Source organism: Bombina bombina, chromosome 5 (assembly GCF_027579735.1).
Source record: "Bombina bombina isolate aBomBom1 chromosome 5, aBomBom1.pri, whole genome shotgun sequence".
Lineage (NCBI taxonomy): Eukaryota > Metazoa > Chordata > Amphibia > Anura > Bombinatoridae > Bombina > Bombina bombina.
Window position 1 is genome coordinate 682,575,567 of NC_069503.1, and position 22,980 is coordinate 682,598,546.

The 22,980-nt window shown below is 39.6% G+C and overlaps 1 protein-coding gene across 1 annotated transcript in view; it reads left to right on the forward strand.

Annotated features, from left to right (window-relative positions):
- The window catches only part of LOC128660698 (leukocyte elastase inhibitor), a 95,080-nt gene that overhangs the window by 38,189 nt on the left and 33,911 nt on the right, over positions 1 to 22,980 (forward strand). Inside the window, exon 2 of the mRNA XM_053714657.1 lies at positions 3,319 to 3,494. Within this exon, the coding sequence (XP_053570632.1) occupies positions 3,327 to 3,494 (168 nt within the window). The 5' untranslated portion in view covers positions 3,319 to 3,326. The remainder of the gene's footprint in view (positions 1 to 3,318; positions 3,495 to 22,980) is intronic.

Consider the following 22,980-nt stretch of genomic DNA (forward strand, 5'->3'; position numbering starts at 1 on the left):
TCTGAGGACTGATTTGTTTTATGTGGCTGACAGAGGGCTGCATGACCAGGGGACTGATTTGTTGTATGTGGCCGACAGAGGGCTGCATGACCAGGGGACTGATTTGTTGTATGTGGCCGACAGAGGGCTGCATGGCCAGGGGACTGATTTGTTGTATGTGGCTGACAGAGGGCTGCGTGACCAGGGGACTGATTTGTTTTATGTGGCTGACAGAGGGCTGCATGACCAGGGGACTGATTTGTTGTATGTGGCCGACAGAGGGCTGTATGATATGAGGACTGATTTGTTTTATGTGGCTGACAGAGGGCTGCATGACCAGGGGACTGATTTGTTGTATGTGGCCGACAGAGGGCTGCATGACCAGGGGACTGATTTGTTGTATGTGGCCGACAGAGGGCTGCATGGCCAGGGGACTGATTTGTTGTATGTTACTGACAGAGGGCTGCATGACCAGGGGACTGATTTGTTGTATGTTACTGACAGAGGGCTGCATGACCAGGGGACTGATTTGTTGTATGTGACTGACAGAGGGCTGCATGACCAGGGGACTGATTTGTTGTATATGACTGACAGAGGGCTGTATGATCAGAGGAGTGATTTTTTTATGTGGCTGACAGAGGGCTGCATGACCAGGGGACTGATTTGTTGTATGTGATTGACAGAGGGCTGTATGACCAGAGGACTGATTTGTTGTATGTGGCTTACAGAGGGCTGCATGACCAGGGAACTGATTTGTTGTATATGACTGACAGAAGGCTGCATGACCAGGGGACTGATTTGTTGTATGTGACTGACAGAGGGATGCATGACCAGGGGACTGATTTGTGACTGACAGATAGAACATAATGATGAGGTAAAAGATTCTTGATCATTGTTTATTTAAATAATTTGTCAGGAAAGTTGTATTGAAAGCACTTTGGCAGCAGTGTATTTGCCTGGTACTCACTCCTGGCTGCATGCAGTCTACCTCCAGCTACCCCCTCTTGATAGTATGGTGGTTATGTTTTATCCAAGGTGCCTAACGTTTTGAAAATTATATTAATAAAATTTTTTTTTCATGTTTAGTTATTAAATTGCTTATTTAATTATTTATTGAATTATTTATATAGAGGACTGATTTGTTGTATGTGACTGACAGAGGGCTGCGTGATCAGAGGACTGATTTGTTGTATGTGGCTGACAGAGGGCTGCGTGATCAGAGGACTGATTTGTTGTATGTGGCTGACAGAGGGCTGCATGATCACAGGACTGATTTGTTGTATGTGACTGACAGAGGGCTGCATGATCAGAGGACTGATTTGTTTTATGTGGCTGACAGAGGGCTGCATGACTAGGGGACTGATTTGTTGTATGTTACTGACAGAGGGCTGCATGACTGGGGGACTGATTTGCTGTATTTGGCTGACAGAGGGCTGCATGATTGGGGGACTGATTTGCTGTATGTGGCTGACAGAGGGCTGCATGACCAGGGGACTGATTTGTTGTATGTGGCTGACAGAGGGTTGTATGATCAGAGGACTGATTTGTTTTATGTGTCTGACAGAGGGCTGCATGACTAGGGGACTGATTTGTTGTATGTTACTGACAGAGGGCTGCATGACCAGGGGACTGATTTGTTTTAAGTGGCTGACAGAGGACTGCATGACCAGTGGACTTATTTGTTGTATATGACTGACAGAGGGCTGCATGACTGGGGGACTGATTTATTGTTTGTGGCCGACAGAGGGCTGTATGATCCGAGGACTGATTTGTTTTATGTGACTGACAGAGGGCTGCGTGTCCAGGGGACTGATTTGTTGTATGTGGCTGACAGAGGGCTGCATGACCAGGGGACTGATTTGTTGTATGTGGCCGACAGAGGGCTGTATGATCTGAGGACTGATTTGTTTTATGTGGTTGACAGAGGGCTGCATGACCAGGGGACTGATTTGTTGTATGTGGCCGACAGAGGGCTGCAGGACCAGGGGACTGATTTGTTGTATGTGGCCGACAGAGGGCTGCATGGCCAGGGGACTGATTTGTTGTATGTGGCTGACAGTGGGCTGCGTGACCAGGGGACTGATTTGTTGTATGTGGCTGACAGAGGGCTGCATGACCAGGGGACTGATTTGTTGTATGTGGCCGACAGAGGGCTGTATGATCTGAGGACTGATTTGTTTTATGTGGCTGACAGAGGGCTGCATGACCAGGGGACTGATTTGTTTTATGTGGCCAACAGAGGGCTGCATGACCAGGGGACTGATTTGTTGTATGTGGCCGACAGAGGGCTGCATGGCCAGGGGACTGATTTGTTGTATGTTACTGACAGAGGGCTGCATGACCAGGGGACTGATTTGTTGTATGTTACTGACAGAGGGCTGCATGACCAGGGGACTGATTTGTTGTATGTGACTGACAGAGGGCTGCATGACCAGGGGACTGATTTGTTGTATGTGATTGACAGAGGGCTGTATGACCAGAGGACTGATTTGTTGTATGTGGCTTACAGAGGGCTGCATGACCAGGGAACTGATTTGTTGTATATGACTGACAGAAGGCTGCATGACCAGGGGACTGATTTGTTGTATGTGACTGACAGAGGGATGCATGACCAGGGGACTGATTTGTGACTGACAGATAGAACATAATGATGAGGTAAAAGATTCTTGATCATTGTTTATTTAAATAATTTGTCAGGAAAGTTGTATTGAAAGCACTTTGGCAGCAGTGTATTTGCCTGGTACTCACTCCTGGCTGCATGCAGTCTACCTCCAGCTACCCCCTCTTGATAGTATGGTGGTTATGTTTTATCCAAGGTGCCTAACGTTTTGAAAATTATCTTAATAAAAAAATAAATTCATGTTTAGTTATTAAATTGCTTATTTAATTATTTATTGAATTATTTATTTATAAATATTTTCTCCAACAAAGGCCAAAATGTTCAAGCAAAAGAGGAGGAGCAAGCAATTCCTCAACTTCAGTTTTCAGATGCAGGAATGAGTCAGCTGTGTAAACTGCAGCTGGTTAGTGGTAGATGATTAGCTTGAGATGGAAGTGAAATGCTTTTGTGTGTTTGTGGTGACATCTCATGCTAATAAAACTACTGTTCTACTTGCATGGTTTGTACACAAGCACTGGGGAGGCAGAGGACCAGATAAAAAGCAGTTCAGAGACACATTTTGTCATCTGTGACTTCAGTTAGTAAAGTACAGTTCATATTATTTGATAATGAAAAAAATGAGTAGTACATGTACTGTGCTTGATGTTTAGAACCCCTCTATGCTATGTCATCTAAACTGAAATCAAGGCTACAAATATAAATCATTTGTTATTTTCTAGGAACTAAAATGGACGCTCTGACTTCTGCTTGTACCCACTTCTGTCTTGATCTTTTCACAAAGCTAAATGAACAAAACCCAGCTGGGAATGTCTTCTTCTCCCCTGTCAGTATATCTGCTGCACTGGCTATGATCTTTCTAGGGGCAAAAGGTAAAACTGCAGAGCAAGTGTCTAAGGTGAGTAAAGTGTTTTCTTCAGAACTCTCCTCTTCTGGTCAATTGATGGCAGCCAGCGAGGGTCTGTAACAAATCAAAAATAACTGCAGAAAAATAATGTTATTTTGTTTTAAGAAACTTGGCTGATCTGTTATTCTATAGCAACACAACAGAAATGTCTTGTAATTACAAGGTGTTTACTGTCCCTTTAAGACAGCAGTATATCATTCTCCTCGTGTTTCTCAGGGACTAAGTTGCACGTCCAAACTTCTGCTGAAGCCAAATCTGACAGAAAAGTTCTTCATACATCTATACTATAATTGCGTTTGTAATGTCCATCGCTGTCGGCAGTTGCGCACGCATCCTCAATGGAATGTTAGCAGCGCGAGGACAAAAGAATTCACCTGGATGCAGCGAAGCTGCATCCAGGTGAATTCCAAAAAAAGCTGCATCCCGGTGGATGCAGCGAAGGCAAGCGGAGCATTACAAAAAGCAACACCTAATCGCCCACATTAGAGTATTTAAAAAAAAATACTAACCGCCTGCATCAAATATTAAAAAAACAAAACACCGCCTGCACGAAATATAACAAAAAACAAATCCTATACAAAGTATTAACTCCTAAACCGCAAAACCCCCACATCGCAATAAACCTATTTACCCTATTAACCCCTAAACTGCAAAACTCCCACATCGCAATAAACCTATTTACCCTATTAACCCTTAAACCGCAAAACCCCCACATTGCAATAAACCTTTTTTACCCTATTAACCCCTAAACCGCAAAACCCCTACATCACAATAAACCTATTTAACTTATTAATCCCTAAACCTCAAAATCCCTACATCGCAACAAACCTATTTACCCTATTAACCCCTAAACCGCAAAACCCCTACATCGCAATAAACCTATTTAAATTAATAACCCCTAAACCGCAAAACCCCTACATCGCAATAAACCTATTTACCCTATTAACCCCTAAACCCCTACATCGCAATAAACCTATTTACCATATTAACCCCTAAACTGCAAAAACGCTACATCGCAATAAACCTATTTAACTTATTAACCCTTTAAACTGCCAAAACCCACAATGCAAATAACTATTTAAATAACTAAGTACAGTACACTAACCTAACAACCCCTAACCTAACAACCCCTAACCTAACACTCCATTAAATAAACCTAAATTACCTAAACTAATATATTCAAAAGTTAAAAAACAAACAAAAAAAACTAAGTTTACAAAAATAAAAAGTCTAACATTACAGAAAATAAAAAATCAAATTACCAAATTTAACAAAATTAAACCTAATCCCTATGAAAATAAAAAAGACCCCCCAAAATAAAAACATCCCCTACTCTAAGAATAAACTACCAGTAGCCCTTAAAAAGGCTTTTTTCAGGGCATTGACCCAAGATAATTAGCTCCATGGCTCTGCGGTCGCCGGTCTTCAGTTCCAGGGTCGCCGGTCTTCAGCTCCGCGGTCTTCAGTCTTCAGCTCCGCTCCACGCAGGATGTTCCTGGAAGAAGAAGAGGTTGCGCTTGGAAGAAGACTTCACCGCCTGGAACAGGACCTTCTCCGCCGAACTTCAGGAAACGTGAGTACCAACCTGGGGGTTAGATTTAGGATTTTTTATGGTTTTTTGGGGGGGATTTGTTTTATTTAGATTAGGGATGGGCAGAAAAAGAGCTAAATGCCCTTTTAAGGGCAATGCCCAAACAAATGCTCTTTTCAGGGCAATGGGTAGTTTAGTTTTTTTAGTGTTACTTAGTTATTTAAATAGTTATTTGCATTGTGGGTTTTGTCGGTTTAATGGGTTAATAAGTTAAATCGGTTTATTGCAATGTATGGGGTTTTGCGGTTTAGGGGTTAATAGGGTAAATAGGTTTATTGCAATGTAGGGGTTTTGCGGTTTAGGGGTTATGTATATAAAGAAATATACTTAAAGTAGATATAATTTAAAGAAAAGAAACTTTGTATTTATTTAGGACAGTAGTTTGTCTAATTAGAGTGTGGCTATATCTGAAGTTTATTATATAGAAAATATGTTTGATATATTTAAGATAGTAGTCCATTAAAATTATAGTATTGCTACACCTGTAGCTTAAATTTTTATATAAAAGAAGAGTTACAAAATACATTCGCCTAGATTACGAGTTTTGCGTTAGCCTTAAAAAAGCAGCGTTGAGAGGTCCCAATGCTGCTTTTTAACGCCCGCTGGTATTACGAGTCTTGCAGGTACAGGTGTACCGCTCACTTTTTTGGCGCGACTCGAACATACCACAAATCCACTTATGTCAATTGCGTATCCTATATTTTCAATGGGATTTTCCTAACGCCGGTATTACGAGTCTTCCTAAAAGTGAGCGGTACACCCTCTCCTGTCAAGCCTGGTACCGCATTTAAAAGTCAGTAGTTAAGAGTTTTATGGGCTAACGTCATAACATAAAACTCTTAACTAAAGTGCTAAAAAGTACACTAACACCCATAAACTACCTATTAACCCCTAAACCGAGGCCCCCCCACATCGCAAACACTATAATAATTTTTTGAACCCCTAATCTGCCGAACCAGAGATTGCCGCCACTATAATAAATATATTAATCGCTAAACCGCCGTACTCCCGCATCGCAAACACTAGTTAAATTTTATTAACCCCTAATCTGCCTTCCCTAATATCGCCGCCACCTACCTACATTTATTAACCCCTAATCTGCCGCCCCCAACGTTGCCGCAACTATATTAAATATATTAACCCCTAAATCTAACTTTAACCCTAACCCCCGCTACCTGAAATATAATTTTAATAAATCTAAATAAAATCCCTATTATTAACTAAATTAATCCTATTTAAAACTAAATACTTACCTATAAAATAAACCCTAAGATAGCTACAATATAACTAATAGTTACATTGTATCTAGTTTAGAGTTTATTTTTATTTTACAGGCAACTTTGTATTTATTTTAACTAGGTAGAAAAATAAATATATCGGAATCGGAATTAAGGTGGAAAAAATCCTATTGGCTGATTGTATCAGCCAATAGGATTTTTTCTACCTTAATTCCGATTGACTGATAGAATTCTATCAGCCAATCGGAATTCAAGGGACGCCATCTTGGATGACGTCATTTAAAGGAACCTTCATTCTTCAGTTGGACTTTGTTTGAAGAGGATGCTCCGCGTTGGATGTCTTGAAGATGGACCCGCTCCGCGCCGGATGGATGAAGATAGAAGATGCCGCCTGGATGAAGACTTCTGCCCGTCTGGAGGACCACTTTGCCCAGCTTCGTTGTGGACTTCGGCCCGGTTGGGTGAAGACTTCTCAAGGTAGGGTGATCTTCAAGGGGTTAGTGTTAGGTTTTATTAAGGGGGGATTGGGTGGGTTTTAGAGTAGGGTTGGGTGTGTTGGTGGTGGGTTTTAATGTTGGGGGGGTATTGTACTTTTTGTTTACAGGTAAAAGAGCTGATTACTTTGGGGCAATGCCCCGCAAAAGGCCCTTTTAAGGGCTATTTGTAATTTAATTACAATTTAGTATAGGGTAGGGCTTTTTTTATTTTGGGGGGCTTTTTTATTTTATTAGGGGGATTAGATTAGGTGTAATTAGTTTAAAAACTTGTAATTCTTTTTTATTTTCTGTAATTTAGTGTTTTGGGTTTTTTTGTACTTCAGTTTATTTTATTTAATTGTATTTAATTGTAGTTAATGTAGGGAATTAATTTAATTATAGTGTAGTGTTAGGTGTTAGAGTAACTTAGGTTAGGTTTTATTTTACAGGTATATTTGTATTTATTTTAGCTAGGTAGCTAAAAAAATAAATATAAAGTAGCCTGTAAAATAAAAATAAATCCTAAAATAGCTACAATGTAATTATTAATTATATTGTAGCTATCTTAGGGTTTATTTTATAGGTAAGTATTTAGTTTTAAATAGGAATAATGTAGTTAATTATAGTAATTTTATTTAGATTTATTTAAATTATATTTAAGTTAGGGGGTGTTAGGGTTAGACTTAGGTTTAGGGGTTAATAACTTTATTATAGTGGCGGCGATGTTGGGGGCGGCAGATTAGGGGTTAATAAGTGTAGTTAGGTTGCAGCGACATTGGGGGCGGAAGATTAGGGGTTAATAAATATAATGTAGTTTGCGGCGATGTTGGGGCAGCAGATTTGGGGTTCATAACTATAATGTAGGTGGCGGCGGTGTCCGGAGCGGCAGATTAGGGGTTAAAAATATAATGTAGGTGTCAGCGATAGCGGGGGCGGCAGATTAGGGGTTAATAAGTGTAAGATTAGGGGTGTTTAGACTTGGGGTTCATTTTAGATTGTTAGGTGTAAACGTAAATTTTCTTTCCCCATAGGAATCAATGGGGCTGCACGCTGCTTTTTTGCAGTTGTTAGGTTTTTTTCCGCTGGCTCTCCCCATTGATTCCTATGGGGAAATTGTGCACGAGCACGTTTAGCCAGCTCACCGCTACCGTAAACAGTGCTGGTATTACAGTGATATGTGGAGCTAAATTTTGCTCTCCGCTCAGTTTTCTGTGGCTAACGCCGGGTTTAAAAAAACCTGTAATACCAGCGTTGTCTGTAGGTGAGCGGTGAGCAGAAACTGATCGTTAGCCCCGCACACCATTACAGACAAAAACTCGTAATCTAGCCGATTGTTTCTACATCTGTAGTTTCAAAAATAATTAGACTGCCCTCTGGGCAGGGTTATCGACTAGTTTGTAAATAAAACATATTTCTTTAACAATAATACACTGGGTCTGTGTTTTTTTCACCAGCTATGTGACATAAGATGAATCTGCCCTTGGACTTTTTACATACAATACTTTTCCATGGCAACTAATGTGGGAGCATTAGAAATATCAGATAAGGAAAATTGCCAGACTAATAAAAGTTATTCATTTATGTGAGGAACTTTGAACAAAGAATTTTACTACAGCAAAAGTAATGCTGTCAACCAAGGGATATTGCGGTTTAGTCAGGTTTTATTAGCTTGTGCATGGTAATGATCTGCTTTCTTCAAACAAATGTATATTCTACAAATGCCAGAATAATGCTTTGTTAATACACTCCTCAAAAAGCAAATAAGAACATTCCAAAAAATAATTGTATCTTCTCTGTATGGGGGCATTAAAGGGGCAGTGAACACCTTGTAATATCAACATATTTACGTTGTGCTGGTATAGAATGACATATCAGCCAAGTCTCAACATTTTTAAAACAAATTACCATCCTTGTTACTGTGATCATTTTTCACACACACCGTTTGCCCTTTTTAGAATAGCCAATCTGGGTCTGCAGACATCAAGGCTAACCACAGCCATATTAGTATAGAGACCATTGTTTTGCAGTTGTTATCAGATAACGTCAATTAGGAAAAGATATGTAGCAGGGTTAATTGTGAAAAGCCAGCAGAGTGCATTTCAAGTTCTGAGAATTAGAAAACCCACAATTTACAGAGATAAATTACATGAAAAGTGGGCAAAATAAAAAATGAAACTGTATTGAAAAGTTGTTTTGCTATACATAACTAACTATTTTATATAAACTTCTCAATGTGATTACTGTCCCTTTAAAACAGTTATACCTTATATTTTGCTAAAAAAAAGCTGCAAATTGAAAGGTAGATTTGTATAAAACTTACAGACACTACAGTCACATTGAAATATGCCTGAGTACAAAGTTATCAGGGATGTGTGTTAAAAAGTGGGAGATGGCAATTTATGTGAATTATTTGTTTTTTTAATTTCATTATATATTCACCTAACACACAATTGGCTCCTATAGAATAAACAATACAGTACTATAAGTAGAATTTCAAGATGCAACTTACCTTATATAGCATTCACCATAAATCCTTATACATAGATTGGGAGATAATCAGAGCAGACATCATCTAAGGGCCAGATTATGAGTGGTGCGCTAATGGTTGTGCACAATCGATATTGGGTTTATTGCACCTCTTTGCGCACGTCGGGAGTAGCGTGCTTATTACAAGTTGAAAGTAAACAAGATCACTTGAGAGCAATTCAAGTTAACTAGAAAACAAAGAGAAGAAACGATGGCACTACAAATGTTGCATCCCTCTTATTAGTTTTATTATACCCCTATATAAATAACAGGGGTTTATGGATAGTCAAATACGAAAACAGGGGATTTGGGTGCTGTACATAAACAGAAACCAAAACTAGAGGGGTTCTAATGCATGGCAATAGAAAAGTATGTACATAAATAGCACTCCACAACACTATTAGATACTAAGCAATGAGGTTCAGAGAAAACACAATTGTAAATCATCCAATAGAAGGGGTAAAACTTAGCTTTTATTGTTTATTCAAAATAAAATTACAATGTACATTTAAAACACAGAGTGGTATAATGTGTGCATCTACAATATGAGGAAATCCTCAGTAACTCAGTGGAGCCAATATGGGGATCAGCCACTTGTAATAGGTGCAGGGTGTATAATCAACTGTTAGATCATGTGCTGGACAAATAGATAAAGCCAAGTTTACTAATGTTAGTTATTTACGGGCTGTGCATCACATAGAGAGATGAAAGGATGAACCTCACTATATATGTATACTGTAGCTCATCTCCACATTATCTAACTATCCCACTAAAATTGTAATACAACATGAGTAAAAAAGGAAGAAATGCCTTAGTCATTGGATATATATAGAGTCAGTGAAAAGGACCGGTGGATCTCCTTCCCCTGTAGAAAGCCCTGGAGGCTTGGTCTAAGTAAATTAGTACACTGACACTGATGCTGTATTGTTGACTGCTAGCTATACTGGCATAGATTACTAGTATTAATAGCAGTGTAACATATAAAGAGAACAGTAAAGAACAGTAAAGCTCAATATCTATGTATGTAAATCATTGCATATCGTCTCACTTTCCACCTATCCCACTAACGTTGCAATATAGCATGGGCAATGCTCGTTAAATGCCTAGATAGATAGTTATAGTGAGTTGCTGATACAGTCGTGTAGCAGAGTCAAATTAGTAAATAAGTACTCGGCTATATTGTCCCCCAGTGAGTCAGCTTGGCCGGCAATACATCGACCAGGGGCTAAATTGTTCAGGCTGTATTAGAGCAAATCGTCTCACTTGCCCCCACTCCCAATAAAGTTACAGTATAATTACGGCAATAATAATAAACTGCCAGAAAAACTACTCATAGTGCATGGAGAGGGGGTTGTGTAATGGTTTACATGCTATAAGTTAGTGCTCAATTATATTGTGCCCCACTGAGGAATCAGGGAATCAGCTTCACCAAATTTACGCTAAACCCCAAAGGTAATTATTAGTAGTTAGTATTCAATTAAATACTATTATATGGCGACACAAATCGTCAGCCAGTATTTACAACTTTTAATCTAAATAGATTTTACTGCTATTATAAGGAGAGGATAGCACACATTCACACATCTGCAATTTAAGAATGGAGACAACACGTCCCCATGAGCCCTGACATGTTTTGCCTTTCGGCTTTGTCAAAGGTGGGGCAGCCGCCTTCATACTGGATATTTATAGGCTGGATACCGTTATGACGTTTGGTCTCACAGTTACCTGATAGGCCCCTGCTGCATTTAGTATGATAGGTCTATTTGGCAGGTGTGTAACGCAGACCAAGCACAGTCTTTTGAATCTGCATTGTTGCCTAGCAAATATGTTAAATGTAAATAATTACATTGTATCATTGGGGCTAGAGATGTGGGGATTTATATATATATATATATATATATATATACACAATGCTCTGTAGCTATGGCGATCTTTTCTAATGTATTTGGCTACTAGTTTTGATCTTGTATGCAGGTAATATAGGATCATCAGTTTCCATGTTTAATTTGTATCTGACTATACATCGTATATATCATCTTGTACTGATTCCTAGTAAACAAGTTCTGTTATTTTTACCCTGGAGTGAAAAGATGTGGTTAGCAATATCAAAGTGCAAAGCGGCACTGCCGGGATCACCAAGAATGGAAGGACTTGTAAAGGCAGATCAATATACTAAGGTTTTAATAAGAAATTCACAGAGAAACGTAAATACTAAATTTGTCAAGAACCAGAAGTTTCATAGTGAGGGCAGATGTAATACAGACTCCCATTGGGGTATTACAAGGGGAGTCACTATGTAAGTGCCTGACTTAACTTGTGACTTATGTGTTAGGGGGAATGCAGCGGACAGCAGGGATAGAGGGGAAGGACAAAGGGACACAAAGGAGATACCACAAGAAGAAAAGTGAACACTTATCTGGTGAGATGGTGAAAAAATAGCACAAGAATGGTGAGAAAGAAAAAAATGGTGTAATAAACCCCCCTGAAGTACAGGGTGGGTCAAAGTGCAGCAATGTGCTCTAACTTGCGAGCTCATTTAGAACATTTATATTCAAGCAGCATAAGGTGAGCTTTTCTGGGTGGATACATTGACAGTGAAAATGGAAAACATAACAAGTGTTGATTTGGACAATTTTCTCTAGTAAATATTAATATATTTTTAGGATATCTTAACAAATACAGATAATAGTACATTATCATAGGAAGTGGAGGCCCTACCGTCATGTGTTAAAGATACTATGGAGGTATTACAAAGACTTGATAACATCACAGTACAAAAAGATACTTGGCTGGTAACCGCGGATGTTGAATCCCTATATACCTCCATAGAACATAACAAGGGTCTCCAAGCTGTACAATTCTTCTTAGAGCAAGGGTCCAAGGAAGATCCTGATCATGACAAGTTTATCCTTCAACTTTTGGAATTTATATTGAAATTTAACTTCTTCACCTTCGCCAATCAGTTTTACCTACAGGTACAAGGTACAACATGTGCCCCTATGTATGCAAATCTATTTTTGGGGTGGTGGGAGAGACAGATTGTTTTTTCCGATATTCATACAGTGGAGACAGACCTAATACCATTATGGATTCATTACATAGATGACATCCTGTTTCTAAGGGAAGGAAGTAAAGATGATCTAGAGATCTTCCTCCTTAAACTGAATGAGAACAATCTAAATATCAAATTGACGTATACAATAAGTCAATCTAATATTAGTTTCCTGGATTTAACTATATTTAAAGACACAGATGGTAAAATTCAAACTAACTTGTACAGGAAAGAAACCACCACCAACAGCTTACTACACAAAAACAGTGCACATGCCTCTGGCACCACTGAATCCCTACCCGTAGGTGAGTTTCTCCGAATAAGGAGGAACTGTAGCGAAATTCAACTTTTCAGCTTACAAGCTAAAGAACTGGAAACCAGATAGGTGGAGAGAGGGTACAGTAAAAGAAGTATAAAAAAAAACAAAATCTCAAGCTTTACACACAAACCGTATAGAACTATTACAGAAAAAAAACAAGAAAAAGGATGAACATACCAGGCTAATATTAACATACAATCCACAAATCCACGTAATAAGTGAAATCATGAACAAACAGGGTTGTCTTTAACACAGGGCAAAAGGGGCAGCTGCCCAGGGCCCAGTCTTTGTTGTGGGGCCCAAGAGTCCTAAAAAAAAATATTTTTTTTTTTTTTTTTTGGTTCATGCCAGTCTGCTGATGCCAGTCCTAATACTGTCACAGTCAAAAGTTCTGTGCTTATATTTATTTGTGAGAAACTGTGCCAGACTGTGCTGGGATCATGTGACATGCCAAGCTAGTGCCATGTGCTGTTTTAGGTGTGCACTGTGCAGCACTGAATGCTAAGCCCTAACTCGGCATCAGTGGCGGTTCTAGACAAATTTTACTGGGGGGGCCAAGGTGGGGCCAGTGTTTAATCAGGGGGCACATTAAAAAACGAAAACAAATGATATATATATATATATATATATATTTATAATTTGTGAATATATATATATATATATATATATATATATATACATACAAATAAACAAACATATATATATATACAAATAAAACCATAAATACACATATACATACACATACGCACACACATCCATACACATATATACACACATACATACAAACATACATACATACACACACATATATACACACGTATATATACACACACACACACATATGCACACATACATACACAAACACATATACACCCACATACATACTGTAATGAATACAGTTCTTGTTAAATACTTCAACCAATAATGACAGATGTTGGTATGCGAGATTAATAACTAGCATATAATACTTGAATCAAAATATGTTGTTGTTTCACAATGCTAACCTACCGTAAAGGTAATTCCTTAGGCTAACAGAGTGACTTGGTATTGCCAGAGAATAACCCGCTGTAATCCGGTGTTGCTAAGAGTACAGAGTGGTTATTAGTGGCATAAGTAGTTAAACAAAGTTCATACCTCACTGGGCCGTGGAGGATCAGCTAAATACTGCCGGAGAATATTTGGAGCAGGCAGGGAACAGATCGCGGTTAACCGCAGCTACCGGCTTCTCAGAGGGAGAGAGATGCTGCTGACAGGAGCGGGCGGTAGCTGATGACGTAGCTGCAGCTCCAAGCGTCTGTGTCCCAAGGCTGTGAGAGGAGAGGCTGGCAGGTACAACCTGTGCTGAGCGTCTGTGTCCCAAGGCTGTGGGTGGAGAGGCTGGCAGGTACAAACTTGTGCTGAATGGTAAAAGGAAAAGTTAGTAGTTCAGATCAGAGAAAACTTAAAAGTTCAATGGCTAGTAGAAACGAAGCTTCAAGTAGACTTGTCAACTTCAATAATCCAGCAACTAGTTAGGCAGGCTATGCTAATTTATAGTGAAGAGGAGGAGTGTTCTTAAAGGGACAGTGTGAGGGAAACGGCATTCCTTACACAGACCCCCCCCCCCAAGGAAACCACAGCGAGGTTTCAAGGACGAGGCCTGTCCGGATGTCTCCGATGGAACTGAGAGATCAACCTGGGCACAGAGAGATTGGAGACAGGTTCCCATGAGTCCTCTTCCTGACCAAATCCCAGCCAACGAACTAGGTAAAATAACTGTCCATGAACAAGTCGGGAGTCCAGAATACTGTGAACCTGGAACTCCTCCTGGTCAGTCGGTGCTGAAACACCCGGAAGATGAGAGAGTGTAGGTACATCAGAGTGACAAGGTTTCACCAGAGAAATATGAAAAGTAGGGTGCACCTTAAGTGAAGGTGGAAGATCCAGGGTAACAGTGAGAGGATTCGAGATTGAGGAAATAATAAATGGTCCAATAAAAGTACGTCCAAGTTTCTTAGATGGGTAGTGCAATTTCAGATTCTTAGTGGACAACCAAACGCGTTGACCAACTGTATAGGTTGGTCCAGGTCTATGCCTCAAGTTGTAGTATTTACTATGAGTGGTTTGAGAATCAAGAATGTGCTTCTTTACTGATGAGAAAACTCGGGAGATGTCATTCACGGTATCGTTCACCTGAGGGCAAGGTGTGTCCATCTTGGGTAAAAGGTCCGCGCGAGGATGCAATCCATAATTGATAAAGAAAGGAGTGAACTGAGTTGAAGAATTCACATGGTTATTATAAGAAAATTCGGCTAAATGAAGATAATCTGCCCACGTATGCTGTTCTTGGGAGCAATAACAGCGTAAAAACTGTTCAATGCTTTGATTCACTCTTTCAGTTAGTCCGTTGGACTGTGGGTGGAAGGAAGTTGTGAGGGATTGTTCCATATGGAGAGATTTGCAGAGATTCTTCCAAAATCTGGATGTAAACTGCGTCCCACGATCGCTTATCACAGACTTGGGGATACCATGTAACCGTATGATTTCTTTAAGGAATAAATTAGCAGTAATTTTAGAGGTAGGTAAAGCACTTGTCGGAATAAAATGAGCCATTTTGGAGAAGAGGTCCGTTACGATGAAAATGGTATTAAAACCATTGGATCTAGGGAGATCTACTATGAAGTCCATGGAGACTTTCTCCCAGGGTTTATCAGGTACTTGTATAGGTTGCAAGAACCCAAAGGGTCGCTGTTTTGCATGTTTAGAGGTAGCACAGGTATCACAGTTGGATACATATTTACGTACAGATTGTCTGAGACCTGGCCACCAGTAGAATCGACTGAGTAGTTCTGTGGTTTTTTCCACACCCATATGTCCTGCTAAGGGTGAGTCATGTACCTGCTTTAGTAAGGATTGACGAAGGTTAACAGGTATATAGAGCTTGTTCTCTCTGTAGTACAATCCATCTGTATGTAATGTGAGGTCGTCTAAGTTAATCTCAGTGCTAACAGTTTGATCTGCTTTGATCTGAGATGTAGTTAACCCAATGAAACACTCTTGTGGAATGACTGTAGATGGTGGAGTTACTGGGTTAAAATTGTTAGGCAGTCGAGACAGGGCATCCGCTTTTCCATTTTTATCACCTGGCCTGTAAGAGATGTTAAAACGAAATCTAGAAAAATAGAGACTCCATCGCAGTTGTCTTGAGGAGAGAGTTTTATTAGTTTGAAGATACTGCAAGTTTTTATAGTCGGTAAATATGACTATTGGATGTTCTGCACCCTCTAGGAGATGCCGCCAGTGATCGAATGAACATTTAATGGCTAATAACTCCTTTTCTCCCACGGGGTAATTCCTCTCTGCCGGTTGGAGGACTCTGGAGTAGTATGCAACTGGATGGAGAGGTTCCTTACAAGAGGGCCTTTGTGATAGGATTGCTCCAATAGCATAATCCGAGGCATCAACTTCCAAAACAAACTGGTGGGTTAGATCAGGATATCTCAGAATAGGTTCTGAGGAAAATCTTTGTTTTAAGAAGTCGAAAGCCTCTTGAGCTTGGAGTGTCCAGGAGAAGTTAAGTTGTTGTTTAGTGAGATCTGTGAGAGGTTTGCAGATAGCAGCGAATCCCAGAATAAACTTCCTATAAAAGTTAGAGAATCCAAGGAACCGCTGTACGTCCTTCCTGGAAGAAGGAGTAGGCCAGTCTAGTATAGCACGAATCTTTTTGTTATCCATAGAGATACCTTGCTCAGTGATATTATAACCTAGGAAAGGTTATGGTTTTTGCTTCAAATATGCACTTTTCAGGCTTAGCATATAATTTGTTTTGTCTTAACCTGAGCAAAACTTCCTTGACATGACTTCTGTGTTGGTTCAAATCAGAAGAGTAAATTAGAATGTCATCTAAATAGACTATAACGTACACGTCAAGTATATCCCTGAAGATGTCATTTATAAAACATTGAAATGTAGCTGGGGCATTACACAGTCCGAATGGCATTACAGTATACTCATAAAGACCATATCTAGTCCTAAATGCTGTAAGCCATTCGTCCCCAGCTCTTATTCTTATCAGATTATAGGCTCCTCTGAGATCCAATTTAGTGAAGTATGAGGAACCGCGTAATCTTTCTATTAATTCTGGGATCAATGGAAGTGGATATCTGTTTTTCCTATTGCGTTTGTTCAACTCTCTATAATCTATTATAGGCCTGAGTGTACCATCCTTATTGGTCACAAAAAACATTCCCGCACCAGCGGGGGAGGTACTAGGTCTAATGAACCCCTTTTTAAGATTATCATCAATGTACACCTTTAGATGCTCTAATTCAGGTTTAGAGAGTGGGTAAAGGTGTCCAAAAGGTATGGACACCCCAGGAAGCAGATCTATGGGGCAATCGTAAGCCCTATGAGGTGGAAGAGATTCTGCTTCGGTCTTATCGAATACATCTCTAAATTCATGATATTGTAGAGGGATGGGGTGTTCACTGTTAGTCACAGAGAGGAGGATAGAGCTGTCTGTCAATTGTGTTCTCTCTATTTCCTTGGGAAAAGATATGGTTAAGTGTGCCCAATCTATATGTGGTTTGTGAGTCCTTAACCAGTTTATACCAAGGATAACCATGTACATGGGGGAAGAAATAACATCTAGTGATATCATATCTGAGTTATGGTTCCCTATGTATAAAGTCAAAGGAATTGTCTGGTGAGTAAGAGGCCCGCTTGAAAGTATGCTACCGTCAATAACTTTAACAGAGACAGGTGTTTGCTTTGAAATCATAGGTATTTTATTTTTAAACACAAAATTCATGTCAATGAAGTTTCCACAAGATCCGGTATCAATTAGAGCTGTTGTCTGGATCTTGCAGGATTCCCACTGTAAAATGACATATGTAATGAATACAGTTCTTGTTAAATACTTCAACCAATAATGACAGATGTTGTATGCGAGATTAATAACTAGCATATAATACTTGAATCAAAATATGTTGTTGTTTCACAATGCTAACCTACCGTAAAGGTAATTCCTTAGGCTAACAGAGTGACTTGGTATTGCCAGAGAATAACCCGCTGTAATCCGGTGTTGCTAAGAGTACAGAGTGGTTATTAGTGGCATAAGTAGTTAAACAAAGTTCATACCTCACTGGGCCGTGAAGGATCAGCTGAATACTGCCGGAGAATATTTGGAGCAGGCAGGGAACAGATCGCGGTTAACCGCAGCTACCGGCTTCTCAGAGGGAGAGAGACGCTGCTGACAGGAGCGGGCGGTAGCTGATGACGTAGCCGCAGCTCCAAGCGTCTGTGTCCCAAGGCTGTGAAAAGAGAGGCTGGCAGGTACAACCTGTGCTGAGCGTCTGTGTCCCAAGGCTGTGGGTGGAGAGGCTGGCAGGTACAAACTTGTGCTGAATGGTAAAAGGAAAAGTTAGTAGTTCAGATCAGAGAAAAATTCAAAGTTCAATGGCTAGTAGAAACGAAGCTTCAAGTAGACTTGTCAACTTCAATAATCCAGCAACTAGTTAGGCAGGCTATGCTAATTTATAGTGAAGAGGAGGAGTGTTCTTAAAGGGACAGTGTGAGGGAAACGGCATTCCTTACACATACACACACACATATATATATATATTTATATATATATATATATATATATATATATAAATATATATACACACACAACCATACACATATACACAAACACATATATATATATATATATATATATATATATATATATATATACACATACATACACACACATATATATATAAAAATATATATAAATATATATATATATATATATATATATATATACACACATATATAAATATATATATATATACACATACATACACAGTAGAAAAAAAAAGAAAAAAAAGAAGTCTATGCACTTAACTAGTGCTACATAGTTCAGATAGCACATCTCTGAAAGGGGAGGGGGCACAAGTTTTACTTCACTTTGTTAACCCCAAGCTTTGACTAGACAGCATTTCAGGGACAGGGAAGCAGATAAATAGCCTTGATCTTGTCCGGTATTTTTCAGTCAGCTCAGTGGCCAGCTCAGGGGGGCCACAGGGGGGGCCAGGGACATTTTTACAGGGGCACTGGCCCCTGTGGGCCCCTGTGTAGAACCGCCCCTGCTCGGCATCCAACCAATCATACTGTATAAGAAAATGTTCTGCTGGGGTTACCACTGTTACCAGGTAACTACTCTGGTGGTGGGGATTATTCAGGGTAGGGCTGACTGTAGGCGCATGCAGCAGAAATAAGACAAAAACAAAAACAGAGGCGCCACATGTGTAGGTCAATAGAGACAAATACATCCAAAAAGGAGCAGAATAAGGGTACTCACAAAAGTAGCGGCACTCTATTATGCCAATAGGGGCGGGCTGGTGTTCAACAGCAAACCAGCTAGCTGTGTAGAAGGTCCCCACCAAATCCGATCAGCGCTGGAAATCTCTGCCTTCTGAGCCTCAGGCCAATGTTCCCAAATGGCAAGGATTCCCTCCGACTGGAACTTTAAATATGTCTCATGCTGTCCTCTGAATACTCCTGCCAGTTCCTTATGTGCCACTGTTGCTGACTCTGCCATTTGGGAACATTGGCCTGAGGCTCAGAAGGCAGAGATTTCCAGCGCTGATCGGATTTGGTGGGGACCTTCTACACAGCTAGCTGGTTTGCTGTTGAACACCAGCCCGCCCCTATTGGCATAATAGAGTGCCGCTACTTTTGTGAGTACCCTTATTCTGCTCCTTTTTGGATGTATTTGTCTCTATTGACCTACACATGTGGCGCCTCTGTTTTTGTTTTTGTCTTATCATCATAGAAGTGCATCATCCCTCTGGGTGACGACAGAGAGCGGCCTATCAAGTTTTTGGACGTCCGAGGACACCTGTTGGACTTTTCACATCTGGCTAGTCCAGTATATTGCTTTGTTTATTTCTTTTAATTACAATTTTATTATTGCAATTTTAGAGATTAATATATATTGTGCATATACATTAGCATATATATATATATATATTGTTTTTTTATCATTTGATACATATATATATATTCTTTATATATTCATTCATTGCTGTAGCGCCTCCTATAGAAGCCCAGTGATTTTGTTTATCACGGTGACTTCTTTATTTGCATGCAGCAGAAAGCTGGAGCGGCAGGCATGTGAGGATTTGAACATCTGTGCAGCTGCAGACACTGCTCTGTTCTGTCTTGAAGCACACATACATTGTATTTTTAATATTGGATTATATATTGGAGTGTGTACATAAATTTGTGTGTGCTCTGTAGTGTGTGTTTGTGTGTACATGTATATGTGTATACTCTGTAGTGTGTGTTTGTGTGTACATGTATATGTGTATGCTCTGGAGAGTGTGTGTGTATATGGGTTAGGGGAGTTTGGTATGTTAGGCATTCCCTTGGTATTCATGAAAGTGGTAATTTTGCTGTACAGTGGCTGTCTAAACAATAAATATGTAGTGAATATCCCAAAACTGGTGAGAAGCTTTTAAGGGGTCCGACACTGATTTTTACTATGCAATGCCGTGCATTGCATTAAATATTTATGTACTTAAAAAAAATATATAAATAAATTAAAAACCAACATTTAATTAATTAGTAAATATTTTAAATTAATCCACAGTGGAGGAATTTATATATTTATTTACTTATTAGTACTGCTTAGGTCCAGTTTCACATATTGCCATTTATTTCATATTTTTTTGAAAATGATTAGCCCAACAGTGGATGATCCACTGCTGGGCTAATCATTTAAAAAAAAAAATTGATTTAGTTTTTTTTTTTGGGGTGTTGGGGTGGAGAGCGAAATTGCATGGGCGGGGGGGGGGGGGGCAAGGAAATGTTTGCCCAGGGCCCAGTAAGTATTAAAGACGGCCCTGTGAACAAACATTGGCACTTACTGATGATGGATTAGGATCTGAAACCAATTGTGGGTGACAGAGTTCAACTAGGCTACCGGAGGACAAAAAATATTAAAAACATGGTATCCAGCAGCCACAATCAGGTGGGAAAAACTAAAACGGCAGTCGTTCCTGGCTCTTTCCCATGTGGCACCTGTTCCACTTGCAACCAAATTAAAAAGACCAATATGATTCAAGATCGCTTCGGACATACCCACAAAATGAGAAGTTACATAAGCTGCTCCACGGAAAGTGTAATATATGCACTATATTGCAGCTGTTCGACGATCTATGTGAGTATGACCAGCAGGAAACTGCGCATTAGACTTCAAGAACATATTAGAAATATCAAGAATGCTGCAAAAGATCTAGAGAATGGCAAAATGATATCCCCTGTTGCGTCCCATTTCCTATTATATCATCACTCCAGGCCTAGAGATCTCAAATGTCAGGGGATTGAGACAATCTCACTGGGAATCATAGGAGGCAAACTTGAACAAGCTCTACTAAGAGCAGAATGCAGATGGATATATTTACTTAATAGTGTTCATCCCAAATGGCTTAATGAACAAAATAATTACTATTGCTTCCTATGATAATGTAATATTATCTGTATTTGTTAAGATATCAAAAAAATATATTAATATCACCAATATTCACTAGAGAAAATTGTCCAAATCAACATTTGTTTCATTGTCAGTGTATCCATCCAGAATTGCTCACCTTATGCTGCTTGAATTTAAATGTTCTAAATAAGCTCGCAAGTTAGAGCATATTGCTGCACTTTGACCCACCCTGTACTTCAGGGGGGTTATTACACCATTTTTTTCTTTCTCACCATGCTTGTGCTATTTTTTCACCATCTCACCAGATAAGTGTTCACTTTTCCTCTTGTGGTATCTCCTTTGTGTCCCTTTGTCCTTCCCCTCTATCCCTGTTGTCCGCTGCATTCCCCCTAACACATAAGTCACAAGTTAAGTCAGGCACTTACATAGTGACTCCCCTTGTAATACCCCAATGGCAGGGCCGGACTGGGAATAAAAAGCAGCCCTGGAAAATAAAAAGACCAGCCCTATTTTCCGTTGAGTCTGTAGAATGCAGGGGATACTAGGATACTCCTTCCCCAATATTTTTTTTATAATTAAATTATATTAATTTGCATTAAATAAAAATACCAGATTGATGTTATTTAGGCACCCTACAACCCAACTGCATCCATTACTCACCACTTTAAATTGTAGCTTTCCAGCCTAAGCTGCCACAGCCCACCGGGAGATTTCCTGGTATCCTGGTAGGCCAATCCGGCCCTGCCCAATGGGAGTCTGTATCACATCTGCCCTCACTATGAAACTTCTGGTTGTTGACAAATTTAGTATTCACGTTTCTCTGCAAATTTCTTATTTAAACCTTAGTATATTAATCTGCCTTTACAAGTCCTTCCATTCTTGGTGATCCCGGCGGTTCTGCTTTGCACTGTGATATTGTTACATCTACCCACATCTTTTCACAACGGGGTAAAAATAACAGAACTTGTTTACTAGGAATCAGTACAAGATGATATATACGATGTATAGTCAGATACAAATTAAACATGGAAACTGATGATCCTATATTACCTGCATACAAGATCCAAACTAGTAGCCAAATACATTGGAAAAGATTGCCATAGCTACAGAGAATGGTGTGTATATATATATATATATATATATATATATATATATATATATATAAAATCCCCTCATCTCTAGCCCCAATGATACAATGTAATTATTTACATTTAATATAGTTGCTAGGCAACAATGTAGATACAAACGACCGTGCTTGGATTGCCTTACACACCTCCCAAATAGACCTATCATACTAAATGCAGCAGGGGCCTATCAGGTAACTGTGAGAACAAATGTCATAACGGTATCCAGCCTATAAATATCCAGTATGAAGGCGGCCGCCCGACCTTTGACAAAGCCGAAAAGCGAAACATGTCAGGGCTCATGGGGACGTGTTGTCTCCATTCTTAAATTGCAGATATGTGAATGAGTGCTATCCTCTCCTTATAATAGCAGTAAAATCTATTTAGATTAAAAGTTGTAACTACTGGCTGATGATTTGTGTCGCCATATAATAGTATTTAATTGACTACCAACTACTAATAATTACCTTTAGGGTTTAGCGTAAATTCTGTGAAGCTGATTCCTCAGTGGGTCACAATATAATTGAGAACTAACTTATAGTGTGTAAACCATTACACAACCCCATCTCCACGCACTATGAGTAGTTTCTCTGGCACTTAATGATTATTGCTGTAATTATACTGTAACTTTAGTGGGAGTGGGGGCAAGTGAGACGATTTACTCTAATATCGCCTGAACAATTTAGCCCC